The 15,313-nt window shown below is 43.3% G+C and overlaps 1 protein-coding gene across 1 annotated transcript in view; it reads right to left on the bottom strand.

Annotated features, from left to right (window-relative positions):
• The window catches only part of slco3a1a (solute carrier organic anion transporter family member 3A1a), a 30,916-nt gene extending 19,996 nt beyond the window's left edge, over positions 1 to 10,920 (bottom strand). The window contains exons 1-2 of the mRNA XM_079163772.1: positions 10,316 to 10,920; positions 4,615 to 5,071 (exon numbers count right to left, since the gene is read on the bottom strand). Coding sequence (XP_079019898.1) covers positions 4,615 to 5,071; positions 10,316 to 10,477 — 619 coding nt within the window. The 5' untranslated portion in view covers positions 10,478 to 10,920. The remainder of the gene's footprint in view (positions 1 to 4,614; positions 5,072 to 10,315) is intronic.
• Positions 10,921 to 15,313: the final 4,393 nt, after the last annotated feature.

Raw genomic sequence — 15,313 nt, 5'->3', positions numbered from 1 at the left:
CTAGTCTGTCATTGCTAGTTTGGAGAGAGAGAGAGACAGAGAGAGACAGAGAGAGACAGAGACACACAGAGACAGAAAGAGAGAGAGACAGTGAGAGAGAGAGAGAGCGAGAGCGAGAGCGAGAGCCAGAGAGCACTTGATACTTTTGGCTGCTGTCTGACATTGGTGCATAAAGTCAACTGGAATCAAAATGAATCATCCTCTCTTTGCAGTCAAAAATCAAGTGACATTGGCTTTAAATTTGGTTGTTAAAAAAATATGTATTATAGAAATGAAGAAAAAAGGCTCTTTGGGGAAATATCATAAATGCTCCTTTAGCATTTGGGCCTCTGCCTGGTGTACGTGTTAGCTTGACAGCTGAGGCCCGAGGCCCAACATTGGACACAATGTAGCACACTGTTACAAGTTAAAGACAGCTTTCCTTATCTGTGGCGTTGAGGAATGAGGAATAACATTCATCATGTAAAACAAAGATGCTTACAAGCTCTGCCAAGGAGTTGAAATTGTACACTTCCTGTCTCTTGACTGGGTGTGGTCATGTCCACCTTGTTTGGAAAGGTTGTGTGGAGGGACAAAAGCAGGCTGGGTTGTATTTGCATTGTGTATTTGTATTTTCTGTTGCCAACATTAGATATTTACACAGCTAACAGCCATATTTAGCATGAAGAAAGTGTGTTATCTAGGGTGATAATAAGATGGTACAAATTATTCGCTACAAATCTGCACGTTAACGTTGCCATCATTAGCATTTTAGGCTGCTAACATTAGCATTTAGCTTCAAACACCACAGTGTGTACATACAGACGTCCCTAGCAGCTACCGTGACTGCAGTGATCACAGGACATACTTACAGTACAATGTTGACTTACAACGCTGTAGCAGAATCAAACTAGAACTACCGCCTCACGGTTGTGAGTCATTTGGCATACTGTAGTTAGCATATGAATTATTGAGTTATGCCCCAAAATGTGTTTTGTCAAGTCACATCGACCTTTGACCAACAAATTCCAATCAGTTCATCCTTGAGTTCAAGTAGATGTTACTGCCAAATTTGGAGAAGTTCCCTCCAGGCGTTCCCTGAGCTATCTTGTTCGTGGGTATGGGTTGTTTTTTTTTTCCATATGGAGGGACAACTTAAAAACACGATGCCTCCGGCGACATCTACTGCTGGCGCGGAGGCATAAAAAGAAACAATTCAGACTTTAAACTTTGTTATTACAACTTCAGCAACTGTGTCACTTCTGCCAGCCCAAGAAGCTGAATTAGAAAAACTTTAAATTGTGCATCTCCATTAGCACTCTTGAATCTGATCATACATTTCTTATACAACCACATATATGTACTTTCCTACATTATATTTTAATGACCAAATCCCAGGCTGTTTAAAAGCTTCTGAGACCTGGAGAGGCAGGAGGCTGGAGTCTGTGCTCTAAACCCGTCTGTGAGTCCTGTACAGTATATTTATGCAGGGGTCCTGTGGGAAGAGCCCGAATTAGCAGTGGATAGTGAAAGGTCACAGAGCAGTGGGAATAGAGATCCTGTTGACGCAATCTGTCCACTCATATTTATTTCCTTTGGCCAGAGACCAGTGCCTACGTCTCGGGGAAACAAAGCAAAACAACAACGTGCCACATAAATACATGTGTTTATGTTTAACTCTACTTGGTGATGGCATTCAAACGCTGAAGCACTTCCATTTAAAGAAGAAGATGTGCCACGTAGCAAGCAACGCTCCGAAAGGAATTCTTAACCGTGACAGTGAACATATCTCAACCAGACAGAGACAAAAAGCTCTCTAAAGAGTCGCAGCCAAACTTTTGCCAGAGTGTGTTTTACAGCTGTTTAAACAGCAGTAAGCCTGTCTGCTGCAGTATACACAGTGAAGGCAGTGGAGCCTCTGGAGGAGTTGTTTTTCACAGGCCTGTGTGGTATGCATGTACGGCCCGGCCCACTCGGACCCACCTCATGGCTGGCTGGTTGGCATTCCTGCCTCCCTCTGTAATTATGGCTCTTCTCCAGGCCTTCCCGGCTCGGTTCTTCCTGCACCGCCGTACTCTTAAAGGGCGGGGCTCGCCTCTGCCAAAGGGCAACACACTTTCCACCTGGCCGTTTTGCTCAGTCTCTAATTTTAACAATAACACGTCACCGGGGGAAAATGTGCACCGACAACAGCAGCAGGCAACAGTTGTCTGCGGGACAAATAGCAGCTTCAATTACACTTTGGTGTCATGTATCGGGGTTCATCGTGATGCTCTTCACCTTGGGCTGAGCTTAATAATACAATTAAAAGGAATTAAAGTGAAGTGAATACTTTGCGTTTAACTCTGTCTCCCATTGAGTGTGTGAAAAAGGTTTAACACGTAAAGCTGTGCAAGAGTCTACGTGTCAAACAGCATGAATTTCTACCCACTTGTAATGTGGCAGTATGAAAATAAGAGCCTAGAGGAGCTTTTACTGTACATGCTCACACAGCACATCTGTCTGCAGCTGTTATGAGACACATGTCAGGTTAAAGTTTCTGCTCTCAAGATTCCAAAAGGTGTTCTCCTCTCTAATTTTGCTTTTACGGCTTCTTCGAACCACTCCAAAACATTCCCCTTCAAACCTTCTGCAATACCCGTCTGCAGAGAGAAAACAACACGACTAAGACGATGGATCATGTTTTTAAAATCTCACTATAAAGCTACATTCACTTTTATCTTAAATGTAGATAATGACGTGATGCTTCGAGACTTATTCCCAGGAGTATCTACAGTGAAATAAAAATAAGACTGAAGCCGAAGCCGACAGAACTTGTGCAAAAACCTACAGGAAATATTTGGCCAGGACAAAGACACAATGTTTCACAGCCGCTGTAACAACGTGAACTTGTTGACGTAAACAAATACATTATCAGTATGTGAAAGGAAATCTCACAGAATTTCAGACAATCTACTCCATTCATGCAGCTGGGGGCACATGACACGCCTGCAGCAGAAGGATTAGGACGATCAGCTGAGCGCCACTCAATACCACATTGTTCCTCACTGCTCACCGCTTGCTTTTCCTCCAACTCTCTTTGCAGCTTATCAGAGGAGGACAGAAGCAAATCTCGCCTCCCTTATGCCTGCCAAAACTTCAGTCACTCGCAGTCTACTTCCCACTGTAAACTGCTTACAAGCCACCACAGGGGCCCAAAAAAATGTCAAAGCCGGGTTTTTTTGTGGCAATTTTTCAGGCCATTTATTGTTTCAAACAAAAGCCCGAGGTGCTCATGTGTTTGGGACAAATGAACACAATGAACGGCAATTAAGAAAATCAGCTTTGGGCTTGAGATTACAGAGCACAGTGCTGCCTTTGTTTTCGCAGGTCACATCTGTATTTGAGTGACAAAAGGCGGCCACACAGCATGCTGCTGTGCGAGTGCCAGCCTGAACTCATCCTCTATTGTCAGGCTGTCATTGTCTCTGCTCCACGCTGATAACAAACAGCACACGCTACGCAGACGCGTCTCATCTACTCCATCAAAGGCTGGTGTGGCCGTCTGGACGACCAACAGGCAGGTCGCCGTCAAAACCAAGGAGGCCTGCTATTACGTGGGTTTGTGGCTGAGGCTTCGCAGCTAACTTCTCGGCTCGACAACATTAGAGCAAAGAGGCTTTTACCATGCAGGAAGGGCAGCTGGTGAAGGTTACGGTTTGAACTGCTACGGCATTATAAATAATTATTCGCTTTCGTGCCCAAAAGATAGATGAAGATTGATTCCCTCTCATTGTCTCAAGAGTGGTGTAAATCTTTTCTCTGCAAGAAAGCAAATAAATGCATTTCCCCAACATATGTTGCATATGTTGCTCTTCTCCATGCAGGCTATATGTTACATTAACATATTTTACTGGGTGGTTGTTGCTGTGAAATATCCGGCGTGAATCCACAGAAAAAAAGCTACAGAAGTGAAAATCCTCCATGGCTTAATGAGCCACGCATTAAAGCTTCCTTCTGCATACTGAAATGGGAAAAAATATACATATCACAGCAAATACATATCCCCTAAACAGCCATTGTGTATTCAGAACTTTGCACAGAAAGCACTTTGGATGCACCTTTAAACCTCGAAGAAGCCACATCAGCAGCATCTCGCCTTTGAGATGGGATTGAGCGAAGCAGAGACATTTAACCCGCATCTGGCCACTGAAAACGGGCCGTAATGGAGATTAAAAAGCTCAGAGATTTGCTCACCTGGCACTCACGTGATCGGGCCTGTTCGTGGAACGAAAAGGCATATGGTGTGCAGCAGAAGAGCACACACACACATATACTGTGTTGACTTAAAAGTGTGCAAACATTGCACCTGATGAACAAACACACCCATGGCTGTCTGTCCGCGTTACCAGTTTTAGTTGCCTTGGGAAATCAGTGTGCTGCAGCAAATAGATTTTTAATTTCCAGTGTGATAATCATCTGTTTCCTTGAACACTGCTTATCTTCAGCAGCAATTTAATTCAGCTAAAGATGATCAAACCATCCTTCAGCAGAGGCCTTTGGCTGTCTGACTTTGGTATTTACCTTTTTCCAACAGATTAGGTATTATCTGGGTTTTTAACATTTTCTTCACACAGTTTTAGGAGTGTGGCTCACCTATATAGAGCGATGAGTCTTTCTTCTTCACGTGATCGTCGATGTACGACACCCCCAGAGGTTGCACGGGCGTGGCTCCGAGCCCCAGCAGGACCTGGGCTCCAATCAGCAGCAGGTACATCATGTTGGTGTTGGCCCTGTTGCCGCACACCAAGTCTTCAGCCTGCTGGGCTTCAGCACTGCTGGTGTTGGAGCAAACGTCCCGGCCCGTGTCAGTCCTCCACATGTCCCCAATCTCATACGGATTAGTTAGAAACTCGGGCAGAGCCGAGAGAAGGGCGCCGAGCGCCATGACGATACCCCCGCAGCCGATCAGACGGGGCCGATGTGCTTTGGCCCCGAAGTAGCTGACAAACAGGATTAGAGCCAGGTTCCCTATCTCGAAGCTGCTGGCTATCACTCCGACGTCAGCACTTTGCAGGTTGAACCGCCGCTCCAGGGTCGTCAGCACACTCACCTGAAAACAACAACAACAACAACAGGGCACAACGTCAAACCACGGTCATGAAAAATGAAACACAAGTACAAAAACCAAGGATGTCGCAATCTAATGTCACCAATTTAGAAAGAAAATTCATTGTATGATTTATCAATGTAGGAGTACCATAAGCATTTGAACTCTATGACTCCATTTCCACCTGGCATCAACATGCAATCTATGTCTGGGTTGTACCATCTGGATAAATAAACGCATTGCGACCGTAACGCGATCGGGTCTGCCAGTTCACGTCTGATCAGATCTCTGCCAGGTGTAAATGCAAAGGCCTGTGGATCAGATGTCATCATCATCCAGATACAGATCACACGTTAACATCGGGGGGAAACGGGGCCTGTATTCTTTAAGAGGCACGTGTTCATCATAAGTTCTGAACTGCAGCTTTCCATTGGAGTATCCTGAATAACAAGCTGTTCAGACGTTCCACACAGCGGCTCCTCCCTGGAAACAGGCCTCTGTTTCTGTTTAGCCGGGCACAGCAACACGGAGCTCATCACAAGCTTCCCTCTCTTTCACCAGCTGCTACGCACACAAGCACTAGAGCCGACCGGCAGCTCCCGGCGCCCAGTTGGTTTGTAAACTTCAGTTTGCAGTTGAAACTAGAAAAAGGTGCACTTAGTGGAGTTCAGATCTCCACCAGGTGTGTCTGCAACAACCACTGCTGTATTGTGAGATTGAAATTTACCAAGCTTCCTGCTCACCCACATTATTATGCAAATTAGCCGTGGACAGACACAGAGGTGCACACTCACTCACTCACACGGGAATGATCGTACGATCCTCCTGGCTCGGATAATAAACAGTCAACAGTTCAAAGTGAAAGACTTCATGATGACTGTGGGCTGTGTAGGCTTATGTGGGAACAGTCTCTCTGCGCCATGTGAACCAAAGCGTCACATTCAAACAGTTATGAAGCTATTTTCAGATCTGTCCCTAACTGCCCTTGAAAGGGCATCACACTTTTCCATTTCCTCACTGGCTCCGTTCAAGAGTTTTGGCTGAGCTCAACCCCCCCCCCCCAAAAAAATAAAACAAATAAAAGGGGATCGTGCCAACACAAACATCCCTTTCTGGAAAAAAAAGTGACTTCACTGCGTGATGAATTAAGTTGTGGTTTTGCTGTTGGAAAATGTTTCCAGTTATGTTAATTTAATGTACACAGTTGACGTGGATGAGATCAGAGTATGTTTGAATAAGGAAATGACCTTTGAGGCTCCATGCAGGCCGAATGTGTTGGTGACTTATCCAAAGTACTCTTTCTTCATTTTACTTTCACATTAGTATCAAACTTGGCCACATATTAAATATCTTTAGTAACAGAGTTTCTTCTGTTGGTAAAATGTAGATAATATTATTACTATTTTTTGGCTGTGTTTCCTCCCACTTTCTGCTGCATTCAGCATGTGTCATCCACGTTTGACGTCACACAGTGTGAACACTTTGTGTCTTTGAGTTTTCCATTATGTTTAAGCAGAGTGGAAAACCCTTTACTCATCAGTCCCCACTGATACCTGATCAGTTTCTATAAATGCTGTCCGACATTACTCATTGTTCCATACGGTATGTCCCCTTTGAGACAATATTAAAAAACGCACAACGGGCGAATAAGTGAGGAGACACTGGACAGCCCATCTGCTTTGTAATTACAGAAGTCGTCTTCTGTGACTTTTTAAGAAGCAGAAAAATGACAGCAGGTCGTTCTTGCAGCTGCTCCGGACACAGCTGCAGTGACTCCTTCGCTACACATCAAAGCGCGGGGAGGACGATTGTTGGGGGCGGTTGGTGCCGGAGTCCTTTTTGGTGACGCTGAGTTAGTAGAAAACGTCAGGCTGATTCATGACGTCGCCCTCGGGGTGGCTCTCTCTCACTAAATGCGAGCATACTGGACAGGCTGCGTTTAAGCTTGTCTGGGCTGGGATCTGATCAGCTCTTAGAAACCACGCCGGGCCCCAATAACCTGTTGACACTGTAGCTTCGGCTCGACACAGACAAGAGACACGGCAGCAGAATCTGAGTTATCCGAGCACAGCCCATCAGCTGAGCAGTGGAAACACTCTGGATGAGTTAAGCCCTCGTCTCCAGGTTCAACATGTTTATGCATTTCCACTCTGACGTAAACAGACTTCCAGGAGGAATAAACCAAGAACAAATGATATAGGAAAAATAGAGTGGATCGCATACATGGTCAGTGGTCACGGCTACATTTTATCCAGATAACTCAAACTGGGGAAATGTTTAGTCTGTTGCATGGCAACAAAACAAACCCCGTCATGTTGTGGAACACCCCATCACCCAACAGGAGGACGAGTCTTATCCGAACACCAGGAATCCAGACTTTTTTTCCCCCCAGGATGTACTGACAGGGTCTGTATAACCAGCTAGCGGCTAAAAAGCAGCTAAATGCCAACATTCACTTCTTCACATTAAAGGTTTAGCACCGACGTGAAAATGCTGACGTGGTGCCGTTTGTGAAGGCACAGCAGCTGTTTTTAACTGAAGCCTCGGCTATTTACAATCATTTGCATTCAGCTTCATGAGGTGAAGCCTCCTGAAGATTAGCTACAGGTACTTTAACTGCTCTGAATACGCTAGAGAGTTTTATTGGCTTCTAAAATAAGCTACACCTATAGTGCACACACGCATGTGCATTTTTATGTAAGTTTCTTTATCTTCTATCCTTATTTTTTGGGGCATGAGTGAAGTTTACACTTTTTTCCAGTTCATGCATGTGTGTGCAAAAATGCCTCAAATACAGTGAAGCAGATTTTGAATAAACTGCCTATTTATTGACTCTTGACACCCAAATAATTCAATGTTTGTCTTTTATTGTTAAACGTACACCGCGTTCTCAACAGCACCTGGTGCTAGGTACTCTGTTATTAGCCTAAAGGCTGAATCAGTAATAACTTACCTGGGTGATGTATGATTTGATTTATGTTTGTATATTAACCTGAACTATTTGACATCTCAGCATAACTTTAATGAATGAATGAATAAAATGACTAAATCAGTAATATATAAACAAATGAAGGTGCTGTATTGAATCGTATCTATTAATGCTGATATCTAATATCTTTTCTTAAATGACGATAAGGTCTTTTTATTTGGGCTTCTCTCACAAGGCTCAGCTGATTCAGTGCGACCTCAGGATTGACAGATTTGCTCAGCTGAGACGACCACAGTTCAGGTTCAGGTGTTAGTTGCACTTCGCAGCTCGAGCTCTGCCGTGTCAGAATTGGTTCTCATCAGGGAGGCGTTAAATAAACCTCAGGTGATGCATGCACACAAGCCACAAATAAAGCTTCCACGGGCCTCATTTATAGTATAAAGCATAATTAATATCTGACGGAGTTTCTGCAGTAAAGTGTGAAGGGAACATCTTATAAAACCTTATCAGTCGCATGATAGTTCTGGTATCAGCCAGAGCTCGAAACAAAGATTATCTTTATCATTGATGCATGATTGTTTTGGACACAAAAAACTAAACACATGGCGTTACTTTGGGCTCTGGGAGATCGTGATTTCCGCCGTGCTTTTTCCACAATTATAGACAAAATGATAATCAACTAATCGAAATAATCACCAGATTATTAAACGATAAAAATAGCTTTTAGCAGCTCTAAAGTCCATTAGACCAAGTCACCAACTGCTGAAAAGAATCATTCATCAAATGATTTACTTCAGATGTAAACTGATAATCACAGGAGCATTAATTCATCATCTCTTACTCACGGACGGTAAATATAGCTGAGGGACTTTCTGAGAAAACCACAAATGAATCTGGAAACAATGACACTTACATTCCTCTGAGGTATTTGCCTGGGCAGGTTGACCGTGTATTCACTTGCAGTCAGGCTGCTAAATCAGGACACCCAGCATGCTGCTAAGTGTCTTGTACAGTAAGCGGCTCACAGAAAGCAAAGGGGGCCATGATAGCCGAGTTGTGTCCGTTCACTGCCAGCAAGCACTCTTAAATCCCATCATCCAATCAGAGATAGCCCATGTAGGTCGACGCCAGTTCACCAGATTGTCACCAAACCAGTTACCCAATGTCCTTCCGACAGCTTGTAAATAAAGCTCCGCATAAATTAGCTCCCGTTGTGTTGACGACAGAAAGCATTGTGTGTTTTTTATGGGGAAATAATTAGAAACCTCACTTGGTTTATTGTTCAAACTGTTGAACAGGTGTCCAAAACTGATGCAATATTTTAAAAAAAAGGAGAACAAATGCCTCTTTTGAAATGAACAAGAGGAAGTCCTCTTTCTGAAATCATCCTAACTGACTCTGAGTTGCTGTCGCTGTTGTGAGCCGCGGGATGCATGATGCTCAGCAGGTCCACTCACAGAGAAGATAAGATGTTCCACTCCAAACATGGCCAGTGCATTCAGGGTTTAGTCTACTAACTGTGAGCAAACAGTGTTATTCTTGGGGAATAAAGACGGCAAAAACTAAATGTTCACGTTGGTCAGCTTGCAGAACTCCTTTTGGGACACTTTGAGGAATATTTGGGAGCGTAGTCCCACAAAACCTATATTAAGAGTCTCTGATGGAGTTAAGATCTTTCTATGTTTGGATGTTTTCACAGTAATCGCAAAACAAAAATACACATTTTGAGGTTTTATAAGAAGAGGGGGACGTATTACCACCCTGATTAGTTATAAGTGTGATTAATATTAAAAGTGAAAGAGCGAGTAAAACAAAAAGAAAGAGGAAGTAAGATAGATGGATGGGGGGGGGGGGGCCTTGACCTTGAATGACATTTTGGGTAAAATTAGCCAATTATTGCCTTTGTGAGTATCACTATCAATGCGAAGCAGAGCTGTAAGGTCTCCCTTTAGATGCTGCTGGATGGTTAATTGAATAAAAAAGGCTCAGTTTGAATTGTGACAGCCTAATAGATAAATATACAGCCCATAACAATACATCATGGCACAAAGGCAGCATATTTTCTCACAACTATCACAAACAAGGGACAGTTGAGCAGCATGCGAGATGTCCTGCAGACTGTACTCTACAGTAAAGACAGAGGTTTCTATACCCAGCGGATTCTCTGCTACGTGTCATTTGGTCTACAGCGAGCAGAGCAGCAGAAACCACAAATGCAAAAAAAAAAAGCCCAGACCCGGATGACAAAAGTCTGAATATGAGCCACAGTAGCAGCACGCGATGTCCCGCGCGATGAGCTCTGTTTGTGTTGCACTCACCAGGTATGCTCCGACGGTTCCCTGAGCCAACATGAGGGCGCATTCCGATATCAAGAATATCTTGATATTTGAGAAGCATGAGACGTTTTTGCGGAGGCCGTCTCCTTCCAGCATGTCCCCGCCGCTCCGGTCCTCCGAGTCTCGGTGCTTCTTCACCTGCATCCTCGCCTCACTTTACCCACACGGCACCGCGAGAAACCGAAACACACGGGACGGTAGACCGCAGGGGAAGTCGCCGGCAGGCACAGCGTTTCGCTTTTCCCACCTGAAGACTGCATTCGCAGTGCTCCTTGTCGCTAATTTCTTCTTCGCACACGTTGTCAAGCTACGAAAACACACGTCCAAACTCCGCGGGGCTCTGCCGGTAGTCTGCGCTTAAACATTGCCTCTTCGTCGACGCGCAGGAACATGTGAACTCCCTGAAGGTGTTCGCGGAGGCAAAAGTGAACTACGCGCGCACAAATCTCTGTCAAATCGCATGTTTCCGTAGCGGGGGGGTTTGTCGGTCTCAGGTGCAGGGGAAGGTGCCGGTTGAAGGCTTCTTCCTCCTCCTCCTTTTCTTCTTCTTCTTCTCTTCTAACTCCTGCCGCTCCGGACTGTCATGGTCCTTCACGCACAATGACTGCTCTCTGTCTCTGCGCTCTCTCCTCTGTCAGCACATGCACTGCCCTAGAGGCGCCGTGTGGCAGCATCACAAGTCTGCTCAACTTGCCTCCGACTTGAAAAATCACTCCAGTAGTCCCATGCGGCCCCTGTGTCTCTCTCTCTGTCTGTGTGTGTGTGTGTGTGTGTGTGTGTGTGTGTGTGGTGTTTAAAGTGACTCACTGCTATTTTCTGATGTATAATTTGCCCTCATCAAAACTATAGGGATTTTATCTGTGGTGCTGAATGGTATGATTGTTGAGTCTCAGGGCTGCAATTAAGGATTATTTTAGCTGAAGCTATAAGTGAGGCTAGTCGCTAAATCGATCACAAAGTCTCAACACAAAATTATTCTACAACTGTTTTGATAGCCGATTTATCGGTTAAGTCATTTATGTAGGAAATATGGCAAACATGCTGTTGCTCAGGCTTCCCCAATGTAATTGCTGCATAAAACCTGACCTGCCAGATGGTTTGACACACAGAACGATATGAGAAGCCCCCATTAACTGTTTGGAAAAGGGCACTGTATAAAAATAAACTTGGTTGGTGATTTGATGAACCATCTGTCGATCAAACTCTTACCGAAGTCAGCTCTTCTTTCAATGAAGAAATATTCTCAGATATAACTGATGCTACTGCAGCATCTATGCCAATGTCTTTAGGAAACGCCGTAGCTGCCAGTAGCTCCTCACAGGACGCTGATTGGTCTGTGCTCTGGCTTACCGGACACAAACACATTACTTAGAACCTGACAAGATGGATTTTTAAATTCATATGTTATACAGCGATTCAAATCGCGAGAATCCTGCTGCTGAACAAGGTAAGTGTTTTATGTTATTGTAAATGGAATATCTTTGGATCATCTACTCCACCGACCAGTCTTTCCAACTGTATATTGTTAAAATTACCCCTGAGTATCTCCATCAACAAGTCAAACATGACAATGAATGACTAATGAAAACAACAGATGAATACGTTGTGTGCAGACAGTGACAATACTACAACTATATTAACCAATCCAGGATAATCTTCAGCCGTCATGCTTTTTCTGACCAACAGTCCAAAACCCAAAGATGTTTAATTTACTATATTGTTAAGAAAAGGAAAACACACGTTTATCACACACATTTGAGAAGCTGGAACAATCGAATGGTTGGACTTTCTAAAGAAATATTTTTGGGAAATATACTATTTGCTTTCGTGTTCAGAGTTTGATGAGAAGATTGGATAAAGACTGGAAATAGGGGGGAAACAACTAGCCCGGCTCTGTCCAAACGATCATCCAAACCAAGAAATGGTCCGTGACATTATTGCCATAATGTGCCACGTTTTTATGCTAAGCTAAGCTAACCAGCTGCTGGTTTTAGCTTTATATTTATCGTACGGACATGAGCGTGGTATCAATCTTCTCAGCTAAACTGGCAAGAAAGTGAAGGAGAGTTAGTATTTCTCCAAACAACTCATTTCAAAACATTCAATCATTTATTAAAATAGTTGCTGATGAATCAAATTATCACTGCAGCTCTTGTCCTTTAACAGCACTTTGGTAAAGTTGTAGCAGGATATGTGATGTTTGCACGATATGTTTCCAACATTTATTATGGGATTACCGTGTTGTCAGCATGTCTGGGATGAGGTATTGCGGTGGTTATGATGTAATGCAACCACATAATAATATGATGATGATGACGGGGTGGAACTGCTCTGGATGATAAACAAATCTTGTGTAGAGGCTGCGAGGGTTTTCTGCAGCTGTTTGCTCTGTTTTGAAAACAGCAGCAGCATGAGGACATGTAAAGGTCAAGGAGATGAGCTGGTAATTGCTGAACTGTGAAATATGTTTTTGAACCAAACTGAACATTTAAAAAATGGTCACAAGTTAACATGCAAGACAGTTTATAAGGTTATTATTAGATATTTCAGAATCAGTACGTTACACATACAAGGAATTTGGCTAGGTGATTTGGTGCAGAACAGTAAAACACAGTGCAGTAGTATAACATAATTTAAAAATAGAAAATATAAACATTTACAATAAAATATGGTGAGCAAACAAACAAGAGTATGTTAAAACAAGTATACTATTAAAGTGTCAAGTGTATGTTAATAGAGAAAAGTGTGTAACAGTAAGAAATTGTCCTGGAGATGTTGATTTATTGATGAACTACTGCAGATAGGAAGAAACTGTATTTGTGGAGTGAGGTCTTGGTCCTGATGGACCGCAGCCTCCTGCCAGAGGGAGGGAACTCAAACAGTTTGTGTCCAGGGTGAGAGGAGTCGGCTACAGTCTTTCTTGCCCGCCTCATGAGTCCTGGAGGCGAACAAGTCGTGGAGGAATGGCAGATTGCAGCCAATCACCCTCTCAGCGGAGCGAATGTATACGCTGCAGTCTGCCCTTGTCCTTGGCAGTGGCTGCAGCGTACCAGACGGTGATGGAGGATTCAGATCAATGCTTAGAGCTGAATTGATCAGTTGATTAACGACTTAATCAATTAACAGAATATTAATTGGAAACTGTTTGAGTCATTTTACAAGCAAAAAAGCTAAATATCCCCTGACTGTAGTTCCCATCTCTCCAATATAATGGTTTGCTGTTTTTTTTTTTTTTTTTGTCGTTATAAACTAAATATTTTAGGATTTAGGACGAATCAAGACAAATGGGGAAACTTAATTTTCTTTTATTGCCTTGTTCGACCTGTTAATTGATATACTCAATATAAAGTTCCCTAAGAAATGCAATTTATAAGATTATACATCTAGAGATTAGTCTAGAGGTTAAATCTATTTTCATATCTATTTGCCATTTGAGTTAGTTAGTTAGCAAGATACATACTGAGATCTTAAATACATGAGAACATATTTTACTGATACTAATCACTTTCCTATTGTGAATCACAAAACAACATCTGAGTCAACATAATGAATATGGATTTAGTGATAATTGTAGTAAAAAAAACGTCATATCAATATCAAGATGATTGTACAACATTCATTTTGTCCATTTGACTCACAGTTCCACTCTCATAACCAGAGGACCTGAAACTGTTTCATGTTAGAACAACCAATGAACCCACAATAAAAACGAGAAATGATCACTGCATGATTTAACAGTCAACTGTGATTCAGGGTGGCCCCCTCATTGTCAGACTGGGTTTTTGGCATGTGTCCAATGCAAAATGGTCATCAATCGTAGACGCTCCCTCCCTCTCGACCAGCACACACTCCCACACAGAAATCCTTCCTACGCCTTTGCATGCTGCTTCCTACGTTCAGCCTGCTGGGAGAAGCAAAACGTTGTCTGTCAAGCTGACAGTTTTTCAAAATCCCACTGAGTGCTCATGTGCCAAAGCTGAAGTATGTAAATATTGGAAGCTAAAGGAACAGCCTTATGAGAAATATAAATCTAGTGTGGTCTGAGTCACATGCTAGTTTCAAATTGTTTGAAACCAACCGATTATTGGTTGAAAGACCACGTAACCTGCAATAGTAACTTGTGTGAGCTCAGAACAGTGACCTCTGAAGGCAGTTATGCTTTAACTTAAGTGCTAAAAGCCCTGCACACCTACACAGGTGTTTTCAATTACTCTGCCTGATTAGAACTGGAGGCAGCTGGGTGCTGTGGAAGCATCCTCAGTGAGTTGAATAAAGACAGAGCTGCAGATGTTCCCACGTCAAGTTTAAAATGTGTGCTTGAGGTTTCAGTTGTAGAGACAGACAAACAAACTACTCTTGACAGCTGCAGGTAGACGACGGACAAGTAGAGACTGTCCTGAGCCTTTTACTGGAGGTGGAAGCCTGTGTGGGTCCAAAAGTGCAGTGAACAATGAAAAATCAGAGACAGTACTGTTATTATTGCTTATGGCTTTTTAAACACTCTGAAACTGTACAAGAAATAAGTCACTGAAGTCTTAAAAAAATAATGGTATACAGCGCTCAGTCACACCTTGAAACGGCAAAAAGAAAAATGCAAAAAAATGTTTTCAATAAGCTATCGTGACCATGACTCTTACAGTACAGTTCTTACAGTTTTAGTCTCATGGTTATAGCATAGCATGTGTCCAATTAGCCAGCTTTGTTCTCTAGCACTGCCTTTTTCGCGAGGACTCAGTCATTGACTGTTAACAGGCGCAAAAGGCAAAAGTCAGGGAGACGGCGATCAAACAGTCTGTAGGCAGCCACAGAGTGCTGAGACGATCGAGGTCCAATCAGGCGAGTGAAAACACCTGTGTGGGAGGTGTAACAGGTGTGTAGAAGCTTTAAAATGAATCGGTGCGTCGCAAGACCCCCATCACATGTTGATGGCCATGTGGCCTGAGGCATTATGTTTTTGGGTTATTCATCAGGTCCATTCTC

This window comes from Pholis gunnellus (genome assembly GCF_910591455.1).
Source record: "Pholis gunnellus genome assembly, chromosome: 7".
Lineage (NCBI taxonomy): Eukaryota > Metazoa > Chordata > Actinopteri > Perciformes > Pholidae > Pholis > Pholis gunnellus.
This window is presented reverse-complemented; position numbering and strand designations above follow the sequence as displayed.